At 42.5% G+C, this 23,248-nt stretch overlaps 1 protein-coding gene across 4 annotated transcripts in view; it reads right to left on the bottom strand.

Moving 5' to 3' along the window:
• Window positions 1-18,354, bottom strand: part of DDX59 (DEAD-box helicase 59) — a 32,133-nt gene extending 13,779 nt beyond the window's left edge. For 2 of the 4 annotated variants that reach the window (XM_053607255.1, XM_053607259.1), the window contains exons 1-4: window positions 18,214-18,352; window positions 14,777-15,594; window positions 12,566-12,733; window positions 5,945-6,034 (exon numbers count right to left, since the gene is read on the bottom strand). In XM_053607255.1, the coding sequence (XP_053463230.1) occupies window positions 5,945-6,034; window positions 12,566-12,733; window positions 14,777-15,583 (1,065 nt within the window). In that variant the 5' untranslated portion in view covers window positions 15,584-15,594; window positions 18,214-18,352. Of the gene's footprint in view, window positions 1-5,944; window positions 6,035-12,565; window positions 12,734-14,776; window positions 15,595-18,213 lie in introns of all 4 variants that reach the window. The other 2 variants (XM_053607256.1, XM_053607257.1) reach the window with 2 other exon arrangements.
• Window positions 18,355-23,248: the final 4,894 nt, after the last annotated feature.

Below are 23,248 nucleotides of genomic sequence, written 5' to 3'. Positions count from 1 at the left end.
GTGAGGCTGATACTACTAGAATTCCAGTTTTACAGCTGAGGAAACTGAGCCATATTACATAACTTTTCTTTGTTGTTTTTTGAGACAGAGTCTCAAGCTATTGTCCTAGGTAGAGTGCTATGGCGTCATAGCTCACAGCAACCTCCAACTCTTGGACTCAAGCTATCCTTTTGCCTCAGTTTTTCTATTTTTAGTAGAGACGGGGGTCTTGCTTTTTGCTTAGGCTGCCTCAAACTTGTGAGCTCAAGCTATCCATCCACCTTGGCCTCCCAGAGTGCTAAGATTATAGGCGTGAGCCCCCGTGCCCAGCCTTATATTACGTAGTTATTAACTGGTAGGGCCAGGACTTGGCAATTTGGTTCTAGAACATGCATTGCAAATGAACTTGAAATTCTGTGTGCAAGTGGTCAAGACACATGAAAAGACCCTACCTTCAAAGAATTTATAGTCTAACAGAGAAACAGATAGGTCACCCAAAACTTAATATTCATACACATGCAATATTCTACACTTACATTACAGCACTTGATGTAACTGACCACCGCCTCTTCATGCCCTTCTTTCCTCCTCTGGCGATTCTCCTGCTCTCTCACTGGCTTCTGTTCCTAGGAGCCCCTTCCCTTCTCGCAATCTCTGTATGCTGGACAGAGCCGTGGGCTGTATCCCAGGCCCTCTCCTCCCCATCTATACTCTCTCCCCAGATAAGATCAACAAGCTCCATGGCTCTGAATACCATACGTGATCAGAGATTCCCCAAATCTTATCACTGTCACAACGGCTTCCCTGAATTCAAGTGGTAGAGACTAACTCTTGACTTAACATCGCCACCTGATCTAACAGACCCCTCAAAGACAACATGTTCAAATGTAAAATATGTCTTATATTTCCTGCCTGCTAAACCCACTCCAGGAAAGGGCACCATCAGAAGCCCCCCATTTCATCTCGTCTTCATTACTCTACATCACATCAATTAACAACCCAGACAACACCAATGACACTTGGCAAAGCTGGTCACGCTTTTGGGCTCAGGCTGTTCAGAGTGCTCCCATTCCTGTTACCTTCACCCCACAACCCATGTTGCTCAAGCAACCAGATTATTCTAAAATATAAACCTAGTCTTCGTAATTCTCTGATTAAACCCTCCAATGGTTTCCCAACACGCTTAGGATAAAATCCAAATTCAGATCATGGCCTAAAAGTCCTCGTCCACTTCTCTGACTTCATCTCCTACCACCTTCTCTTCACTCTCCAGGATCCTTCCACACCAACCTTCTTCCTGTTCTCAAACACCCCATGCTCACTCTCACGTTAGCCCATGTGGACTGGCCAGCTTTGTCTGAAACACATGATCTTTACATCTGGCTCCTTCTCATTCAGGTATCAGCATAAAAGTCACCTTTCCAGAAAGCCTTGCCCTGACTCCAAGGTAGCCCCCTGGTTGCCACTGCCATATGACCTTGTGCAGGTCTGTCACAGCTCCATACAACCCACTCTGATGTCTCACTTTCTACCATCTCCTCAAAACCAACAATAGTGTCTGGCACATAAAAAGCCCTGAATATGTATTTCATAAATAAATGAACATGTTAATTGAAGGCACAGAACAAGCACCTTACTTTATATCAGACAACTTACTAGTCAGTGTGTACCAAACCTCTCTAAAGATAAGATCACCTGGAATGAGTTTTTAAAGATTCCTGGGCTCCAACTCAGACCTACTGAACCAAAAGATCCAAGTGAGAGAGATTTGGTCTTTACTGCATTAGCTGAACACGCCAGGTGATTCTTATCATTAGGGAAACCTGGGCAAACACTGTGCTTGATTACTGGACACTGCAGGAAACACGACAGCAATTAGCCATCTGTGCACAGTTCAACAGAGCAGAGGAAAGAAGACCTAAAACCTGTCTTGGGGGCCAGGCACAGTGGCTCAAGCCTGTAATCCTAGCACTCTGGGAGGCTGAGGTGGGTGGACTGCCTGAACTCACAGGTTTGAGACCAGCCTGAGCAAGAGCAAGACCCCCATCTCTAAAAATACCTGGGCGTTGTGGCAGGTGCCTGTAGTCCCAGCTACTTGGGAGGCTGAGGCAAGACACTCACTTGAGCTCAGGAGTTTGAGGTTACTGTGAGCTGTGACACCATGGAACTCTACCAAGGGTGACAAAGTGAGACTATCTCAAAAACAAACAAACAAACAAAAAACCCTGTCCTGGTGATAAAGATTTCAGAGTCATGGATACTTAAAGACAAAAAAGAAGGCACATAGGGTGGGAGAGGATTCTGAACCAAAGGACAGGTGTGACAGGAGAGACAGAAAAGTGACAGAGCAGAGTTTTCTAATTCAATGAATGATCTGAGTCCTTACCCTCCTCTTGTGACAGGAACTTCTTCCTTTTTCAGGGATATTATTCATTCTTAGTTCCTCTCTGGTCTCTCAGACTACCTCTCTGTTTACTGACTCATCTTCAAACTCCCAAAGTCAGTCCTCGGCCCCAATCCTTGTCTTTCTCTTCTGCCCATTTCTCCCCAACCTTCCTCCCTGAGAGAAACTACTGTGTCTCATGGACTCCAACGCATATTCCTTATTTCTATAGAATACTTCCCCTTAGTTCTTCATTCACAAGAAATTCAACAGGTCTAAAGCCAAACTCAAATATTACTACTGAGACCCAGCGTTTACCCACTCACCCTTTTCTAAACTTGAGGACCATAACTTAGGGAGTCACTCTGTCACTGCCTTTTCCTTCCTCTCTCATATTCGGTCATCAGAAGACTCAAGAATGGTTCCTTCAGTGACTCTCAGATGCACTCCTGACTCCTACTGCCCCCACCCTGTCTCTGACTCCTCACCCTTGTCTGGACTGTTGGCTGCTGTCCCACAAACTCTCTTCTCTAATTTCTCCTGTACTCAGCAGACTAACCTTCCTAAACCACCACTTTCAACATATTATGTCTCACTCAATAATTTAGAAAGCCTCTGTCTCCAACATCAAATCCAAATTCCTCTGCCTTCCCTTCTAGGCCCTCTATAATCTGGCTCCACGCAAACTACCCGACTTTACCTCCTGTTATTTCTCAGGAAGAATTCTTCAAGTGAGTGCTCTTTTCTTTGCCTCCTCCACACAGACACTTGGACTTCTAACTCTGTTTATTGTCAGTCTCTTCACTTGGAATATCTGATCCATCCTTTTGTTTTCTAAAGCTTTTCCCATCTTTTGAGGCCAATACCTTTAGAGGTCATTTTTTTTTTTTTTTGTAGAGACAGAGTCTCACTTTATGGCCCTCGGTAGAGTGCCGTGGCCTCACACAGCTCACAGCAACCTCCAACTCCTGGGCTTAAGCGATTCTCTTGCCTCAGCCTCCCGAGTTGCTGGGACTACAGGCGCCCGCCACAACACCTGGCTATTTTTTGGTTGCAATTTGGCCGGGGCCGGGTTTGAACCCGCCACCCTCGGTATATGGGGCCGGCACCTTACCGACTGAGCCACAGACGCCGCCCTAGAGGTCATTTTTTTATAGTGCAATCCAGTTACTCTTTCATTTCTCCTTTTTTTGTCCTGAGCAATAACCATACCATATATAGTCCAATTATTTTACTAACAGTTTGTATCAGGTGGTTGGCAAATAATAGCTCTGGGGACAAATTCATTTATTTATTTTTATAAATAAAGCTTTATGGGAACCCAAACACATTCACTTTTTTTTTTTTTTTTGGTTTTTGGCTGAGGCTGGGTTTGAACCCACCACCTCTGGCATACGGGACCGGCGCCCCACTCCTTGAGCCACAGGCGCCGCCCACTTTTTTTTTTTTTTTTTCTTTTTTGAGACAGAGTCTCATTATGTCGCCTTTGGCAGAGTGCTGTGGCGTTACAGCTCACAGCAACCTCCAACTCTTGGGCTTATGCAATTCTCTTGCCTCAGCCTCTCAAGTAGCTGGGACTACAGGTGCCTGCCACAACACCCAGCTATTTTTTGGTTGTAGTTGACTGTTTGGCAGGCCCAGGCTGGATTTGAACCCGCTAGCTCTGGTGTATGTGGCTGGCACCCTAGCTGCTTAGCTATAGGCGCCAAGCTGGGACACATTCATTTTCATACTGTGTACATATCAAGTAGTTGCAACAGAGACCACATGGCCCCCAAAGTCTATAAACTATTTTACTATCTGGGTCTTTACAGAAAGCATGTGTCAACCATTGGCCTACGTCATACAGTTCAGTATTTTTGTACCTCAGTATGTACGGTAAATCCTTGCCTTTATTTCATGTGTATGTGTCTCTTCTCTCCAATAAGATTTCAGCACCTGGTAGGTTTGAATGGTACTCAAAGCTTCTCTGTGATGCCACCCCAAACTTATCCAGCGTTGGCCAATTCATACCTAAAGAGCACTACTGCACTGACTTCAGTTTCAGCACATTACTGGTCATGTTTACCAGCTCATTTCCCCTCTCAACCACATGGAAATCATATTCTTTAAAAGTAAGGAGCTGGGACAGTGGCTGTACAAATTAAGCACTTGACACCTGTGTGCTGAATACTCCTTTTATACCACAACAGTGAGCACAGCACTGAAGTGCATTATAAAGCCTTATTAATTGAAGAAAATGAAAATGCCAAAAACAGAAGTGAAGATGAAAGAAAACTAACTTTAAATTCTATATAAGAATTGTTTCTCAGGGCGGCACCTGTGGCTCAAGGAGTAGGGCGCTGGCCCCATATGCTGGAGGTAGCAGGTTCATACCCAGCCCCAGCCAAAAACTGCAAAAAAAAAAAAAAAAAAAGAATTATTTCTCAGGTTCACAGATGGAGAGAACTTAAGAACATGGGATCATCAGCAAAAGGAAGCCCAGGCATATGTTAAGGGTGGCAGTAAGTCTCATGATAATCAGATGCAATTAATCAATTCCACAAAACATCTGTGCCAAGAAAATGCTGATTCAGCAGTACTTTTTATAGGCCTGAATAATATTATTTTACATTTCTACAGGACTTTTCAGTCTATGAGATATTTTCACAGTCTTTCTTCACCCTCACCAAAACTGGAAAATTAAATGATTTTCGGACAACCTCACAGGGAATGGAATAAATATTCAAACCCGGGTCTTTCAGATACTGGCTATGTGTTCTCTCACATCCTCCAGGATCCCACTGGGGCCCACAAAAGGTGGACAAACATGCTGGGTAACACCAGGACCCTGCTCAGTCACTGGTGGTGGGTCATGTGGAAAGACACATGTGCCCTGCAAGCAGGAATGGCCCATACCCAGGGTGGACTGACATGTCTGGGTTCATGTTCTTCTTTGCATGGTAGAATATCCTTGAGTAATCTTACTTTTGCTACATCTTACTAAGCAGGCCAAAGGTACAAAAATGCTTATATCATATGTGTAACATTAAAAATGAGAACTGCAGGGCGGCGCCTATGGCTCAAGGAGTAGGGCGCCGGTCCCATATGCCAGCGGTGGCGGGTTCAAACCCAGCCCCCGCCAAAAACCACAAAAAAAATGAGAACTGCAGATGCTTATGTCCATAAAGAAAAAAAGAGAAATAAAAAAAGGCCATCCAACTAAGCACTATAAGTTACTTCCAAAATTCCTGTTAATAATTATTTGCTGTAGATTCCTTGGATTCCATGGATTAGACAAATGACAGCAAATGCCAAATGTTAAGAAACTTATCGCTGAAAAGAGAGCACCTGTTGAATTTGGGTTTCCTATCAAATAGGAAAAGATGGTTCTGGTTTGATTTTAGTGTACTACTTCTTACTTTGGCTGTGGTAATACACAGGAATAAGCTGAAGAGCCACTACTGCAATTTTTCAAAAGTCTCTGAATGTGTTTTCTTTTGTGAGAAAAAATGTCCTGAATATACAATGAAACATAAAATGATACTTTTCATAAATTACATAAAACGAGGTGACTAACAGTTTTTGAACATCACTACTTACTTCATCTACTACTACAGTTTTTACACCACCAAGTTCTACACAGCTCTGTTTTATTATATCCAGAAGTCGCCCAGGGGTCGCTATGATAACCTGAATAAAAGAGAAAAAGCAAATTTAAAAATTAGGTAATATTCACTCTTTAACTCATTTTATATTTATTGAGAGGCTATTATGTGCCAACGTGTTAAGCACTTGGAATTCAATGATGAATAAGCCTGATAGAGACTCTTTGCTCATGAAACTCCTAAAGGAAAAAATAAAACATGGTAAGTACTCATGAGGTAAGTACTCAGAATGCCACAAATGGAGGGATCTATGCAGGCTCCCTAACACATAAGGTCAAACATAAAGGATTAGTGGGAGTGAGCAAGGTGAGAAGTGGTCTAGGCAGAGGGAAAAGCATCTATAAAATTCCCAAGGCTGGAGGCTGGTGAGGTTTCTATGTCGTTAGGGAGAGGAAAATGGTAGAGGCTGGGGCTTGAGACCAAGAAAGGCTTTACAAGCAGATTGATTGTTATTTGGCCCTGCAAACAAGTACAAATTCCATAACATCTCTGGGCTTTTAAAAAACATTTTTCATTTTTTAGAGAAAGGGTCTTACTCTGTTGCCTAGGCTGGAGTGTAATGGCATGACCATAGCTTACTGCAACCTCAAACTTCTGGGCTCAAGCAATCCTCCTTCATCAGCCTCCCAAATAGCTGGAACTATAGGCACACAATACTATGTCCAGCTAATTGTTAAATTTTTTTATAGAGATGGAGTCTCACTATGTTGTCTTGAATTCCTGACCTCAAGCAATCTTCCCACTTCGACCTCTTAACGTGTTAACAGGCATGAGCCACCATGCCAAGCCTATTTCATTATTAAATAAGAGATTGGGCAAAATGATTTCTAAGGTTGCTCAAGGCTCTTAACAGTTCTGTTTTGTTTTTTTGAGACAGAGTCACATTACGTCACCCTTGGTAGAGTGGTATGGCATCACAGCTCATAGCAACCTCAAACTCTTGGGCTTAAGCAATTCTCTTGCCTCAGCCTCCCAAGTAGCTGGGACTACAGGTGCCCACCACAATGCCCGGCTATTTGATGTGGCAGTTGTCATTGTTGTTTAGCTGGCCCGGGTTGGGTTCGAACCTGCCAGCCTCAGTGTATGGCTGGCAATGTAACCACTGTGCTACAGGCACCGAGCCTCTTAACAGTTTTTTTGTTTTGTTTTTTTGAGATGGAGTCTTACTCTGTCACGGCATCATCGTAGCTCATAGCAACCTCAAATTTTTGGGCTTGAGTAATCCACTTGCCTCAGCCTCCCAAGTAGCTGGGACTACAGGTACCTGCCACTAATCCCATCTGGTTTTTCTATTTTTAGTAGAGACAGGGTCTCACTCTTGCTCAGGCTGGTCTGGAACTCCTGAGCTGAAGTAATCCATCTGCCTCGGCCTCACAGAGTGCTAGGATTACAGGTATGAGCCACCTTGCCCAGTCAGTGTCTTCACAGTTTTATAATGTACTAGTTGAAGTAGGGGCTAAAAGTCAGGGTGCTCTTGGCTCAGTGGTTTTAGGGCTGCAGGGTTCCAGCCCAGCCCAGGCCTGCTAAACAATGACAATTACAAGAAAAAAATAGCTGGGCACTGTGGCAGGCACCTGTAGTCCCAGCTGCTTAGAAGGCTAAGGCAGGAGAATCACTGAAGCCCAAAAGTTTGAGGTTGCTGTGAGCTGTGACACCACAGCATTCAACCAAGGACAACATAGCGAGACTCTGTCACAAAAAAAAAAAAATTAAAGAAAGTCAGGGTGCTCTTTAGTCAAACAAACTTTGGTGGGAATCCTGGCTATAGCATGTAATGTTGTGCACCTTATTGTAAGGATTAAATGAGACAGACCTGGCATAAGGTATAGTAGAATTACAAATGATCTAACAAATTCATTGTATTCTACTCTTCAAACACACACCAGCAGGCTGGTAATCACTGATGATAAAACCTGAGCATTGTAGGATCCAAATCTATAGATCTGTAGGGTTTTGCTCAGGTACTTAAGAAATACCACAAACATTTTTTGTTGTTGTTGTTGCAGTTTGGCCGGGGCCAGGTTTGAACCAGCCACCCTCAGTATATGGGGCCAGCGCCCTACCCACTGAACCACAGGCACTGCCCACCACAAACATTTAAATCAATTTTAATTATTTTGAATTGATTTCAAAATATTCTATATCCTTTTTTCCCTTACTGCTAGTTTGGAAGTTTTAAACTTTTTTCATTCCTTTAGTGTTTTCCCTTAATTTTAACAACATATATAACTTAATAAAGTCTAAAGTTATTTAACATTTTTGCCTTTTTCTTGAACAATCAAAGAAAAATACTTTAACAATCACATCTCCTATGCTTACATACTACTGTTGACCAGTATTTGACTATTTTATTTTAGAACACACAGATTGTTCATTATTAATACTATTTCATTCAGTCAGTGTTTGTTGAGATTTACCACATCCTATTTTCTTTACACCCCACTGTTCCCTCCATCCCACATATTCCTTTCTGGAATCATCTTCTTTATCTGTGGAATATCTCAGTTTCAAAGGTCTTGTAGATGGTTTATTGTTAGTAACTCTCTCAGTTTTCTTTATTTGAAAAGCTTTTTATTTTGCACTTGCTCTTGAAAGAGAGCTTTGCTGAGCAGACAGAAGTTTTAGTTTCTTTCTCAGAGGGTGCCTGTGAAGAGTGCAGGCTGGCACACCAGCACAAGGTGGGGTGTGTGTGGCTGCACGGTGAAGAGGGGCTTCCTCTGAGGGGGAGAAGAGGGGAAGACATCTAATGAGGAAGGCCTCACTGTGGGAGGGGATGGTGGTGATGGTGGGAGACCGATAACATATAGGAGGATTAAATAAATTATACATAAAGGAAAATGAGTGGCAGGTGTCTCCCTGCCAGAGTTATGAATGTGGAAACAAGAAACCTCAAATGAATCCTGCTGTGTTGAATGTGAATTAGAAGTATGAAAAGGAACTTATAGTCTTATGGTCTCCAATAAGTAATAGATGGAAAAACACACACTTAGATATATTCCTAAACTATATCCATGAGAGGTCTTAGAAGCAGTGATAGCCCAGTAGCAACAAGCACACACAAAGCCCTGGTCTCGGTTTCTAAGTATTGTTCTCCAGCTTGCAGAAAGGCATGATTCCAGGGCTGAGGCAGGGGAAGAACAAGGTAAGCATATAACATCTTTAAGTAGAAAGGGAGGACATACTCAAAAATGACAGGGATAGAATCAAAAGACACAAAAGCAACCTGAAGATGCTTCCACTAGTCAAGGTGGGAGCAACTGGAGTATTAAAACAAATAATGCTGCTGCTCGGGAGGCTGAGGCAGGAGAATCGCCTAAGCCCAGGAGTTGGAGGTTGCTGTGAGCCGTGTGACGCCACGGCACGCTACCGGAGGGCAATAAAGTGAAACTCTGTCTCTACAAAAAAAAAAAATAATAATAATAATGCTAATAACAAATTATAACCCTTTAAATAAGAAATCATAAGACCAAATTAATATAAATAAATGAATATATCGAAAGCTTAGTGAAGAATGAGAAACTTACATTTCAAAGCACATCAACTACTCCCCACTCCCAATATTTACTAAATATAAATGGGAAAAAAAAACTTTATAGTTGCTTTACAGATAATAATAGCAGGAAAAGGACAAATTGGAATCATGTGCTACCTAATAAGAAGCAATGAAAAGAACAAAGCACCCCCTCTGTGGTATTCCTGTCAAGGATAAACAGTTTAAATCTAACTGATGGATGTTCCTCAAAGTTAGTGATTTGCAAACCTTAAAAATGCCAAGATTATAAAAAAGGAAAGACTAAGGAACTGCTCCAAATTAAAAGAAACGATAGAAACATGACATCTAAATGCAATTTAAGATTTTGAACTGGATTCCTTGTGCTATAAAAATAAATGATGGGACAATTGTAAAAATATGAACAGAGGGCGGCGCCTGTGGCTCAGTCGGTAAGGCCCCGGCCCCATATACCAAGGGTGGCGGGTTCAAACCCGGCCCCGGCCGAACTGCAACAAAAAAAATAGCCGGGCGTTGTGGCGGGCGCCTGTAGTCCCAGCTACTCGGGAGGCTGAGGCAAGAGAATCACTTAAGCCCAGAAGTTGGAGGTTGCTGTGAGCTGTGTGATGCCACGGCACTCTACCGAGGGCCATAAAGTGAGACTCTGTCTCTACAAAAAAAAAAAAAAAAAAAAAAAATATGAACAGAGTCTGAAGGGTAGGCAATATCAATGATGTTAATTTCTGATGTATGCTAATGTATCAAGGTCAGTGTTGACCTGGCAAGGTGGCTCATGCCTGTAATCCTAACACTCTGGGAGGCCAAGACCAGTGGACTGCCCGAGCTCAGAAGTTCGAGACCAGCCTGAGCAAGAGGGAGATGCCATCTCTACTACAAATAGAACTAACCAGGGGTGTGGCGGGTGCCTATAGTCCCCAGCTACTCAGGAGGCTGAGGCAAAAGGATCACTTGGCCCAAGAGTTTGAGGTTGCTGTGAGCTATTGACAACACAGCACTTTACCTGGATGAAAGAGTGAGACTCTGCCTCAAAAAAAAAAAAAAAAAAAAAAGTGCCAACTTTCTGATTCTATAATTATGCTGTGGTTAAAGTCTTTTTTTGCAGAAATCACACTCTGAAGTAAATGGGGATAGGGTTCAAGTCAGCAACTTACTTCCAAAAGGACTGGAAGAAAAAAAAGTTCTTTGTACAGTACTTGCTATCTTACCTTATTTTATTTATTTATTTATTTATTTATTTTTGAGACAGAGTCTCAAGCTGTTGCCCTGGGTAGAGTGCCGTAGTGTCATAGCTTACAGCAACCTCCAACTCAGGCTCAAGCAATCCTCTTGCTTCAGCTTTTTTATTTTTTAATAGAGATGGGGGTCTCTTTTTGCTGAAGCTGGTCTCGAACTCATGAGTTCAAGCAATCCACCCACCTTGGCCTCCCAGAGTGCTAGGATTATAGGCGTGAGCACCACACCCAGCCATTGCCACCTTCAGTATGAGATTCCTGTAAGAAAGGCTGATAATCACCCATAGAAGTTGTCAAATACCGGGTGGCGCCTGTGGCTCAAGGAGTAGGGCGCCAGTCCCACATGCCAGAGGTGGTGGGTTCAAACCCAGCCCCGGCCAAAAAAACCACAAAAAAAAAAAAAAAAAAAGAAAGAAAAAAAAATTAAAAAAAAAAAAAAGAAGTTGTCAAATACCATACTAGCTTCATCCCAGCTGGTATCTTTATTTATTAATTTATTTAATTTTATTTTTAAATTTTGATATGACTACAAATCGTTAGGTTACACTGCTTTCACTTCTAAGGTAAAGTTCAAGTTGTAGTTGAGCCCTTCATCTAGGGGGCATGCTGAACACCTTCACCTTGTGCACAACAGGTGAGATCCCACTAATCATCCTCTCTCCTTCCTGCTGTCCTTTCCCCGTTCTTTCCTTCCCCTCACTAGACTATACTTGTATTTTCTTTAGTGTGCATCTCAGCTGGTAGATAACTGCTGCCCCTGCCCCTGACTGCCCTTCTCCAGCTCCCTGTGTACCCAGCTCCTGCCCCAGGACTCCAGGACCTCCTACCACTGCAAAGACTAAACAGTTAATGCTGAGAAAACCAAAGGGCCTCCAGGATCTGCTCCTGTACCGAGGCTGCAGTACACTTTGATTTGGTCAGTATGTGTGCCAAACCTTTCATTAAACATTTTGACTTTAGGCTCGGTGTCTGTAGCTCAGTGGTTAGGGCACTGGCCATGTGCTCCAGGGCTGGTGGGTATGAACATGACCAGGGCCCGCTAAACAACAACAACAAAAGCATTGTGGTGGGTGCCTGTAGTCCCAGCTACTTGGGAGGCTGAAGCAAGAGAATTGCTTAAGTCCAGGAGTTTACGGTTACTGTGAGCTGTGATGGCACTGCACTCTACTGAGGGTGACATAGTGAGACTGTCTCAAAAAAAAAAAAAAAAAAAAAAAATTTTTTTTTTTTTTTTTTTTTTTGACTTTAAAAGGCAGGTGTCTTCACCACCTATTCAAACTCAAGAAAACTGAGGCTCATGAAACTAAAAGAACTTATCTATGATCAAATAGCTACCAGATTCCCAAGCTAGAACCAGACCACATTGCTTTTACATACTTTTATATATCAGAAAGTGCAGACTACACATAAGGGCATCACTAAGGAAGGAGGAGAGTCAGGTAAATTATGGTTTCAGTTTTGGCAATTATTATTTATTGGCTCCAGATCCTTAGATGAATCCCATCTTTCTGAGCTTCAACTTCTCAACCATGAAAGATGGGATGTACCAACCTCCCCTAGAAGTAAATGTGATGCTTCAATGAGATAACACTCATGAGAACATCCAACAGTATTTGGCATATAAGAGGCACTCAATTAACTGTGTTTCTTGCCCTTATTATATAAAACAAATGCTTTAAAAAAAATTAAGGCTTATCCACTAAGGATTTAAAGCTACCTAAAATTACACTTGTAAGTTCCTCAAGGGGGGGGAGGGGGGGACCGCAATAGTACACTGCTTACAAAACTTTTCAAAGGCATTGTATGTGCTTACCTTAACATGTTGTTGCAAACGGTAAAGCTGTGGGGGTAAGGGTAAGCCCCCTACTAGAAGCACCGTTTTCATGCGTGGGAGGCCACTCATCAGTTCCTTGGCTTGTCTCTCTATCTGAATGGCTAACTCTCTTGTTGGTGTAAGAATGAGTGCAGATGGAGTTCTGCTCTGCAACAACATGAAAAACAAGTCTAAAAACACCAGCAATTAATTCCTGCTGATCTGAACTCAATCTTCACAGTGATTCCAAGAACACTGCCCTTTAAAGTGTTCCCATAAGCCCAACTGGATATATGAGCCCTCCTGCCTTCTGTTTGCTGCAGATTTTTTCCTCTAAAAATTAAAGCTATTTCTTATATAACACAGACACAGTACTATGAAAGATTAAAATTGGGCCACAGTAACCAAGGTGAGAAAACCGAGGGTTTGCTCTTAGTTAATTGGACCCTGCAATCTCAAGCCATCTTCCCCTGGAGAAAAAATCTTGGTCACCATGATGATCTGGTCAAAGATTAGCATTCAACCCTTGACTTTTCCCTCTCGGCTCTCTTGTAGATTAGCTTCTTTTTTTTCCCCTAAAGAACTTATAGATATATCCATATCCTATTTCTTGCCTTATAGCTCTATTTTGGTCCTCCAGCAGTGTGTCTGACCTACATTTTGAACATCTAGTGCTTTCTTTTATTTTTTTCCTCACATTATCTTCTACGACTCTCTAGTTCCAAATTTATCTCCTTTATCTCTTCTCTCTTTGTCCACAATTTTGTACTCGTTTCCCTCCTTGCCATACTTCATATCTCACAAGCTTACCATACTACTTGGCAAACAGTCATTACCCAAAATGCTTGTTAAGCTACTTATTATGAAAATGCTGTAAACACTATAACAAGTAAGACAGTATTAAGATGAAGTATGGGGGTGGCACCTGTGGCTCAGTGAGCAGGGCGCCGGTCCCATATACCGAGGGTGGTGAGTTCAAACCCATCCCCGGCCAAAACCGCACCAGTAAAATAGCCGGGCATTGTGGCGGGCGCCTGTAGTCCCAGCTACTGGGGAGGCTAAGGCAAGAGAATTGCCTAAGCCCAGGAGCTGGAGGTTGCTGTGAGCTGTGTGATGCCATGGCACTCTACCATGGGTGATAAAGTGAGACTCTGTCTCTATAAAAAAAAAAAAAAAAAAAAGGGCGGCGCCTGTGGCTCAGTGAGTAGGGCGCCGGCTCCATATGCCGAGGGTGGCGGGTTCAAGCCTGGCCCCGGCCAAACTGCAACAGAAAAATAGCCGGGCGTTGTGGCAGGCGCCTGTAGTCCCAGCTGCTTGGGAGGCTGAGGCAAGAGAATCGCTTAAGCCCGAGAGTTAGAGGTTGCTGTGAGCCGTGTGATGCCACGGCACTCTACCCAAGGGCAGTACAGTGAGACTCTGTCTCTACAAAAAAAAAAAGAAAGAAGAAAAAAAAAAAAGATGAACTATGGGTCACATTTAAGGGTATTTTTTGAAATCCTATGATATTGTGTTCCAACTTTGGTCTAAATCAACTTTTTCAAAATATAAAATCCAAGGAGGCAGAACTGACATATAAATTGCAGTTCATCTGGTTGGCATAATCTTTCTCCCCAAATCAAAAGTTTCTTTCAAAAGTCTGTCTTAGGATGGTGCCTATAGCTCAGTGGATAGGACACCAACCACCCACTGGCAGGTTCAAGCCCAGCCCAGGGCCCGCTAAACAAGACAACTACAACAACAACAACAAAAATAGCTGGGCATTGTAGAAGGTGCCGGTAGTCCCAGCTACCTGGGAGGCTGGAGGCAAGAGAATGGCTTAAGCCCAAGAGTTTGAGGTTGCTGTGAGCTATGACGCCACAGCACTCTACCAAGGGCAATATAGTGAGACTCTGTCTCAAAAAAAAAAAAAGTCTGTTTTAAAAAATATTTAGTAAGAAAACATATTTTTAGGCCCTCAATAAAGAAATCTTTGGTTCAACATAATAGAAGAAAAATTCCCTAAAAAATAAAAAAATAAATAAAAAAGAAGAAAAATTCCCTAAAATTATGTTTTGCATACAAACTACCAGAAACAAGAAAGTCATTAGGAGCACTAGTGACTAAAGTTCCAAACATTCAGTATCAGCTTGCAATCTTAATATAGTTAAGGATGGAACTTGATAAACACCTCATTTGTTTCTGAGAATGATATATGTGAATTGTGTAACTTACTTCAAATAAAGCTCGGATGATAACAGGAAGGAGAAAAGCAGCTGTTTTTCCTGAACCAGTATCTGCACTAGCCAGAATATCTCTTCCCAGAAGTCCCACAGGAATCATCTGCATTTGGATAGGGGTTGGCACTTCATAACCTGATTTCTTTAAGTTGTGATTTAAGGCCTCAGGGAAACCACAATGTTCAAAGTCAATGATTGGCCTCGTGACTTCTTGCCCTTGAACTAAAATTCCCAGCTGCTGCTTAAGATTTTCAATCTGGTTCTCTTGAAGGTTCAAAATAAAGGGGTGTTCTTTGTAGACATAGAAAGCATTCAGTGGAGACTCTGGTTCCAAATCAGCTTTCTGTGGATCGCTAACTTTTAATTTCTCGTCCTTTTCCTTAACTTGTAGAAGATGTTTTGCTTTACACTCCAGGCTGCACACATCTTCATCAGTCTTATCACAGATATATTCTCCATATCGACCACAGACAACACAGACAGGTTCTCCAGGTTCTGCCCAGCGCTGTGTTTTGGAAAATGACTTAACAGGCTCTTCAGAAGGATGGCTGTCCTTTGCACATTGCTCAAGTCCTACTGAACAAACCTCAGCCAACTGGCCAGCTGGACTGGGAAAGGGGCAAGACTCACCAGTGTGCCTGTCTGGTGTTGTAGCTTCTTTTCTAACTAAAGGATCAACTGGAACATCTCTGTCTTTGTCCAACTGAAGATCTTCTGCTTCTGGTTTCATTTTCTTAGCTACACAACTTTTGCCATCTTCATTAGCATTCCTCTTGATTTTCAGAGATCTTGGAACAAACATCCTTCAATATTCTGTTGAGAAAATAATATAGTAAGATTTATTTTGCCCTTAATAAGATTCACACAGAAAGTACCACATATTATCCTCCAGTTAGCCTTTGCCCCAGGGCTTTGCCTCAAAGGAACAATGAAGACATCATTATACTATTTACATCACGCTTTTCTTCCATTCACCAATTTCCTCTGTTGAAAAGATAGAGTCTTTTCCTTATGGTTAGGAGTAGTGAAACATTGCACACAGCTCCACACAGCTCTGTTGACATGGTCTATTTCTGGTGGCTGATTACTTGAATTTTGAAGTATCAGATATTATAGAAATTCTGGGACAAATCCTTCTATTTCATTTTCATAAGTAAAGAAAATAGCATACTTCATAATTAGAATCTTCAAAATCAGGCCAGGCACGGTGGCTCATGCCTATAAATCACAGCTGCTGCTGGAGGCCTAAACAGGAGGATTGTTTGAGACAAGGAGTACCAGACCAGGCTGGAACTTCACAACAAATTTTTCAAAAATTAGCCAAGCATGGTGGTGAGTGCCTGTAGTCTCTGCTACTGGGAAGACTGAACAAGAAAGATTGTTTGAGCCTAGGAGTTGGAGGTTGCGGTGAGCTATAACAGTGCCACTGTACTCCCCTCTGGGCAGCAAAAAACAAGATCTTAGGGCTGTGCCTGTGGTGCAGTGAGTAGGGTGCTGGCCCCATATACCAAGGGTGGCAGGTTCGAACCAGGCCCCAGCCAAACTGCAACAAAAAAATAGCCGGGCATTGTGGCGGGCATCTATAGTCCCAGCTACTTGGGAGGCTGAGGCAAGAGAATCGCCTAAGCCCAAGAGCTGGAGGTTGCTGTGAGCTGTGATACCATGGCACTCTACCGAGGGCAACAAAGTGAAACTCTGCCTCTATAAAAAAAAGAGAGAGACTTTATTTCAAAAAAACGAAATACAGTAGAGCCTCCATAGTTGATCCCCTCCTTAAGTTGACCTAATTTTTATAGACTGGACATGTATCACATGTATGTATCCGTGCAGTAGGCCTAATTCCTTATGTTGACTACCTCTATATGTTTACCTTGCGAAATAAACTTCACAGAAGTTCTACTAAAATTAAAACCACAAACTACAGAGAAAAGCACTATTTTTATATAATACTTAGTGCTGATTGTGTGCCAGTGTTTAGTGTTTATTTTTTTTTTTTACATTTCCTGGATATTTTGAATAACCATTCTTTTATTTTTTCTTTAGTATTATTATTATTATTTTTGGAGACAGAGTCGCACTATGTTGCCCCCTCAAGTAGAGTGCCATGGCGTCACAGTTCACAGCAACCTCAGCCTCTCAAGTAGCTGGGACTATAGGCGCCCGTCACAACCCCCGACTATTTTTCTTGTTGCAGTTGTCATTGATGTTTAGCTAGCCCGGGCCGGGTTGGAACCTGACAGCCTCAGTGTACTTGGCGGGCACCCTACCCAGTGAGCTACAGGGGCGGCCAGTGTTTAGTGTTTTACCTGATCTTTACATCAGGTAAAGTAAATTACCTCCCGGGGTGGCGCCTGTGGCTCAGTGAGTAGGGCGCTGGCCCCATATACCGAGGGTGGCAGGTTCAAACCCAGCCCCGGCCAAATTACAACAAAAAAATAGCTGGGCATTGTGGTGGGCGCCTGTACTCCCAACTGCTCAGGAGGCTGAGGCAAGAGAATCGCGTAAGCCCAGGAGTTGGAGGTTGCTGTGTGAGTCCTGTGATGTCATGGCACTCTACGGAGGGCGGTAAAGTGAGACTCTGTCTCGACAAAAAAAAAAAAAAAAGAAAAGAAAAAGTTACCTCCTTATATATAGTGAGACCTATTTCCATTATGCTGTATTATATGTATCTTTACGATATGCATTATATGTATATTACATGGTACATTATACATAATATACATATTATGCCTTAACACAAACATACTTATTTTTCACATTTCACAAATAAAGGAGCCATCTAGTCAATGATATGTCCCAGATCACACAACTAAGTACTTGTTAGAGCCTACATCCTCTGGCTGTAGAGCACAAGCTCTCAACCATAGCCACACCTCTTTAGATCAAAAATATATCAAATATACTAATAATTGAGATAAATTCCCAGATTGCAGTGTCCTAAAAATTCCAAACAAAAATGCAACTGAAGGTCTAGAATTACTATCCTAAGCCTCCGAAAATGTAAGCAGAAGGTGGGTGGGGTAGGGATGGCTTTGTGAGCTGGGAAAAGCTTGGAACCGGAAGTCTCCAAATGGCGAAACGGAACCGGCTCGGCCAGGGCAGGCGGCGCTGCCACCATCTTTCGCCATCGCCAGCGCCCGCTCCCGCCCCAGATCCCGCGCTCTGTCCAGATCCTCCCCTCGGGCGTTGCCAGGCGGCCCCACACCCTGAGGCGCCCGCACGTCACTGCACTGCCCCGAGAAGCGGCGGGCGGGGCGCAGGGTTCCAGCTGGCAGCGGGAGACTGGATGGAGGGAAAAGGGAGGAGACTGCAAAGATGGGAGGGGGCACGACACGGAGGGACTGTCATGCCGCCACGGCCTAGCACCCGCGTCCCGAGGGAAGGGGGGGACGGCAAGAAGGCCGGCGCTGCCGGAGCCCCCGGCACGCTCACCCGCGCAGACCTGGGCCCGCGTCCGCTCCCGCTCGGGGCTGGCTCCCCCTTCCAGGTGCTGCGTCACGCTTCCTGCCGACAAGCCTGGACCGGCTCGTCCGGACAGCGGCCTGGGAGGGGCAGCAGGAGCGCAGAATCCGCGTCTCCGGGTTTTGGCAGGGGGCCGCCGCGCGCCTTTAGCGCGGCGGGGAGGCGGGGCTACGACGGAAGGCGGGGCTACAGCGGGACCCGTCGTAGGAGGAGGGAATAGAGGGCGAGGCAGGGCCCCGGCCCAGCTCTCGGCTGGCGGTACTTTTCGGAGCTGGGCGGCCTCTGCTTCGAGGGGCACGTTTGGGGATCCTTTTGGAATAATTTACGTAACCAAGTGGGTCAGGACTGGTGAAAAGGAGCCAGACTGTCCGGAAAGACACAAGAGGGTGGGGCAGAGGCCTGGCACCCTTGGAAAGTGGGAAGTTTGAGTGTAAAAGGGAGGGGCATGTCTGCCCATTGGGCCCCAAACCCTATTCTGTCTTTACCTAGTAAAAGATCTCAAAAATTAAATGGAGTAAGCTTTGTGTGGCGTATTTGGTATAATGCATGATATTTTCATCACGCCTACACCTCATCCGAACGCCAAAAACAAAATAACGTAAGTCACGGTTCTTGATTACTGTGGTTTGCCACTTCTCTGCTTTGCCAGTATCTGGAGCCAAGTGTCCCAGGAAGCTTGTAGTTAAGGGCGGGGGGTGGGGAGAGCGAGGAAAACTGGGCAAAGGAGCAGGAAACCGAGGTTCGTGACTTAGAAAATATTTTCAGATGCCTTAAGTATTTTAAAGTATTTTTCAATCTGCTACTGGATGCATACAAACTAGTACATTTTAAAAATTATGTAAAATTTACAGCGCACTAATAAAACGCTTATGACTCCGACACATTATCAATAATTAGCATCGGTGCGTTTCCAGGATTCCACCCCTTGCCTCCGCCTTCTCCCCCGCCCCACACCACCATCCTTAGTTTTGTTTTTTTCTCCTTGCCATTGTTTAGTAGTTTTATCATATTTGGATGCATCCTTAAATATATATTGGTTTTTCTTCTCTTTAAGATTTATAAAAATAAGATACCGTATGTAGCCTTTGGGAATTTGCTTTTATCACTCAACACTTGCTTTTTTGATTCATCCAACTTGTAAAGTGTAATAATCGTAGAATATTTTTTTTTTTTTTTTTTTTTTACTGTCTTGTCAGAAAGAAGTTTTCTCCCATCAAGAGTGGATTCAGGACTTGGCGCCTGTAGCTCAGCGGCTAGGGCGCCAGCTACATACACTGGAGCTCCCGGATTTGAACCCAGCCCGGGTTTGCCAAACAACAATGATAACTACCAAAAAATAGCCGGGAGTTGTGGCAGGCGCCTCGTAGTCCCAGCTACTTGGGAGGCTAAGACAAGAGAATCGCTTAAGCCAAAGAATTTGAGGTTACTGTGAGCTGTGATGCCACACTACTGTACCTACGGCGACATAGTGAGATTCTTTTCTCAAAAAAAAAAAAAGTGGATTCAGTACTATATTGCATTTGATGCTAAGTGCGCTTTACATATTTTTTGTATTGATGGGAACCACCGGAACTAATTTTATAGGATTTCCTGATTTTGTAGGTCACAAACCTATAACAGACTTCTTTCCTGAGTTTTATGAAATTTGTAATTTGTTGTGATTTCTTTTCCCAGTATAAGTACACTTTGGACATAATTGTCATTCATAATTCTGTACTTTTTCCTTAAAAAGCCTCCCCTTTCTCCAATTATGTAAGCTCAGATCCCCACGAAACTTGAATTTGCCCTCAATAATTACTAATAATGCTGGTAGGAGCATTCTTGTTCACCTTCTGTACATGTGCCCAAGTCTCCTTTAAACCTAGGAGTGAGCTCTACTGCATCAGAGGTTATGGGGCTGTTCAGCCGTAAAAGACAAGGAGAAAGTGTCTTCAAAGGGGCTGTGCCAATCATTACTGCTGCCAGCACTGATCAGTTCATGCATTCCACATTCTCTCCTATAATTGGCAGAATTCTTTCTGCTAGCCTGTGGAAAATAAATAGGTACCACTTTATGGTCTTAATTTGCATTCCCAAATTATTTCTGATAAGGTTGAGCTTTTTCATGTGTTGATTATTTATTCATGCTTCCTCTTCCTTTCCTAAGGGCTTTATTTATTTATTTACTTATTTATTTAGAGACAGAGTCTCACTTTGTTGCCCTCGGTAGATGGCTTGCAGCTATAATCCCAGCACTTGGAAAGGCAAAGGTGGGTGTATCAGTTTCAGAACTAATACAGTGAATTTCTGTGTACCTTTCAGTTTGCTGTATTTGTGTGTCAACAAATCCACTGAAAAAGATTTTCTTTTTAAAAAAAGGAGACTATACCAGTAAACAGTTTGCAAACTGAGGAGAGGCAGACTTCCTTATAAAAAGAAGATGTGTTTTGCAAGAATAAAGAAAAGGTTGCTCTTCTTTTTTTTTTTTTTTTCAGAGAGAGGGTGGGAAAGAGGAGGAGGATGGGGAGAGATAAAAATGGCTTATCTTTGATAGAGAAAGTTCCCACATATGTTCTCACTCTGGTCCACTTATGCAAATAAGGTACACATTTGCTTAGTTCTGATTAGTTGGCACTTGTTAAATTCTAACTGGCCAACACAAATCACAGTCTATTAGTTGATTCAGGCAGTAAAAAAGACACCTAGTATGTAAGTCCCAAAGTTACTCAGAACAGAGAGTACTGTAGGTGACCTCTAGTCAGCAAGTGGCCATTTGCGTCTATTTTGAATCTAAGCCCAGTTAGGCACTCGGGATCCATCCTGAAGGATTGCCTCTTTCAGGGTTCACATATGTAAGAGAGGTCATGTATGTATATGTATATGAGGTCTGACAATTAAGTTCATGGACTCATTCTAGAAAAAGTGCTACATACCTCATTGTTGAATATCACAATGGTCACCTTCGAAGTACTCCCCTTGGGAAGCGATGCATGGATGCCAGCGCCTAGTCCACCCTTCAAAGGATGCTCTGAAACTCTTTTTTCTGGAATGACCATGAGAACTGTCATCATATAAAAGTCTGACAATTAAGTTTGAAAAGTTGCCACCATGCACTTACGTTGTCAGCACTGTACAAATAACTCACTAAGATTTCATAACCTTGGTATGTAAGTGTCTTACAGCTGTATTCATGTGGATATGTCCTGGTGCCTTGCTGAGTGGCATTCATTATTGTGAGTTTTTGTGTGCTGTGTGACGACAGCTCTGATGGTCCAGAGAAAGAGTTCCAAAATTGCTTTGAAGGGTGGACTAGGCGCTGGCATCAGTGCCTAGCTTCCCAAAGGGAGTACCTCAAAAGTGACTGGTGAAGTTCAACGTGAGGTAGGTAGCACTTTTTCTAGGACAAGTTCAAGAACTTAATTGTCAGACTGTGTGTGTGCCTGCGTACACACGTGTATTTTTTTTCCTGAACTATTTCAGAGTAAGTTGTGGCATGTTATCTTTATTTTATTTTTTTATTCATATTTTTAGTTTTAATAATACCTATCTCAATACAATACTCTCCAGTATTCACATCTAAAAGAAAAAGCTCAAATTCAGGGTTTTAATATGCAAGAATCAAGTGTGGACTTTTTTTTTTTTTACAATTCTGGAACTTTACATTAATGCGTTTATGGGGTACGGCATGTATCTTTAAACACATTCTCTTAGGTATCCATAAAACAATGTTCAAATGTAGGTAGCTTAACATTGATATAATACTAATACTTAATACATGGTCCTTATTGAAATTTTGCCAGTTGTTCCAATAAGGTCCTTTAGAGCAATTCTTTCCTCTAATCCAGATCCAGTTCATGATGTTTTCATTTTCTTTATGGAGTCTTTGATGAATAAAAGGTCTTAAGTATAATGTAGTTAAATTTGTCAATCTTTTCTTTTGTAGCTACCCAACTTTAGTAGCTAAAAAATCCTTGCCTACCCTGAAATAGAAAGGTATTTTCTAAGTAATTTTTGGAAAAGTTTTAAAGTTTTGTTTTTCACAGTTAAATCGTTAATCCATGTAGAACTGGGTTTTCTTTTTTTTGAGACATAGTCTTACTTTGTCACCCTCAGTAGAGTGCTGTGGTATCATAGCTGACAGCAACCTCAAACTCTTGGACTCAAGTGATCTTCCCTCCTTAGCCTTCTGAGTAGCTGGGACTACAGAATAATTTTTAAAAACAGGGTCTCATTTTTGCTCAGGCTGGTCTCAAGCAATCCATCTTCCTCGGCCTCCCAGAGTGCTAGGATTACAGATGTGAGCCACTGTCCCCAGCCCTGAGATTTCTTTTTTTAAGAGGATTTCCTCTTTTTTTTCCACTCCCTTTCATTTTAGTTGACACATAATAATTGTACATATTTATAGGATACAAAGTGATGTTTTGATAGGTGTATATAATGTATAATGATCAGATCAGCGTTATTAGGGTATCCATTGCCTCAAACCTTTAACATTTCTTTGTGTTGTGAACATTCAAAATCCCCTTTTGTATCTTCATATGGCACCTGCAGGGCCACTTCTGGTCAGACATCAAGCTTCAACTGTGCACTTGTCTGTTTCTAGACTCACTGTTCTCTTCCAAGTTGTTTACTTCTGTGCCAGTTCCATCCTGTCTTGAGTATTATAGCTTTATTGTAAGTGTTCCTGTCCAGCTGAACAAGTCTTGCCATTTTAGCTTTATCCAAAAGTGTCTTGGCTATTCTTGCCCCTTTGTTCTTTCCCATGCATTGTGAAATTAGCTTATCAGTTTTCAGAAAAAATATTAATGCAGTTATTCTGTAGATTAATTTGAGGGAAGAATTGACATTTATACAATATTATCTTCCTGTATATCACTAATGATTTAGGTTTTCTTCAATGATCTCAGTGCAGTTTTCTTTCTCTAAAGATGCTTGCCCATCTTTGGTTTATTTATTCCTAGATTTTACAGTTTGTACTATTAGAGTTTATATTATCATTATAAATGGTATTCAATTATTTGCTCAT

The sequence above is a fragment of the Nycticebus coucang genome, chromosome 10 (genome assembly GCF_027406575.1).
Source record: "Nycticebus coucang isolate mNycCou1 chromosome 10, mNycCou1.pri, whole genome shotgun sequence".
Classification (NCBI taxonomy): Eukaryota; Metazoa; Chordata; class Mammalia; order Primates; family Lorisidae; genus Nycticebus; species Nycticebus coucang.
This window is presented reverse-complemented; position numbering and strand designations above follow the sequence as displayed.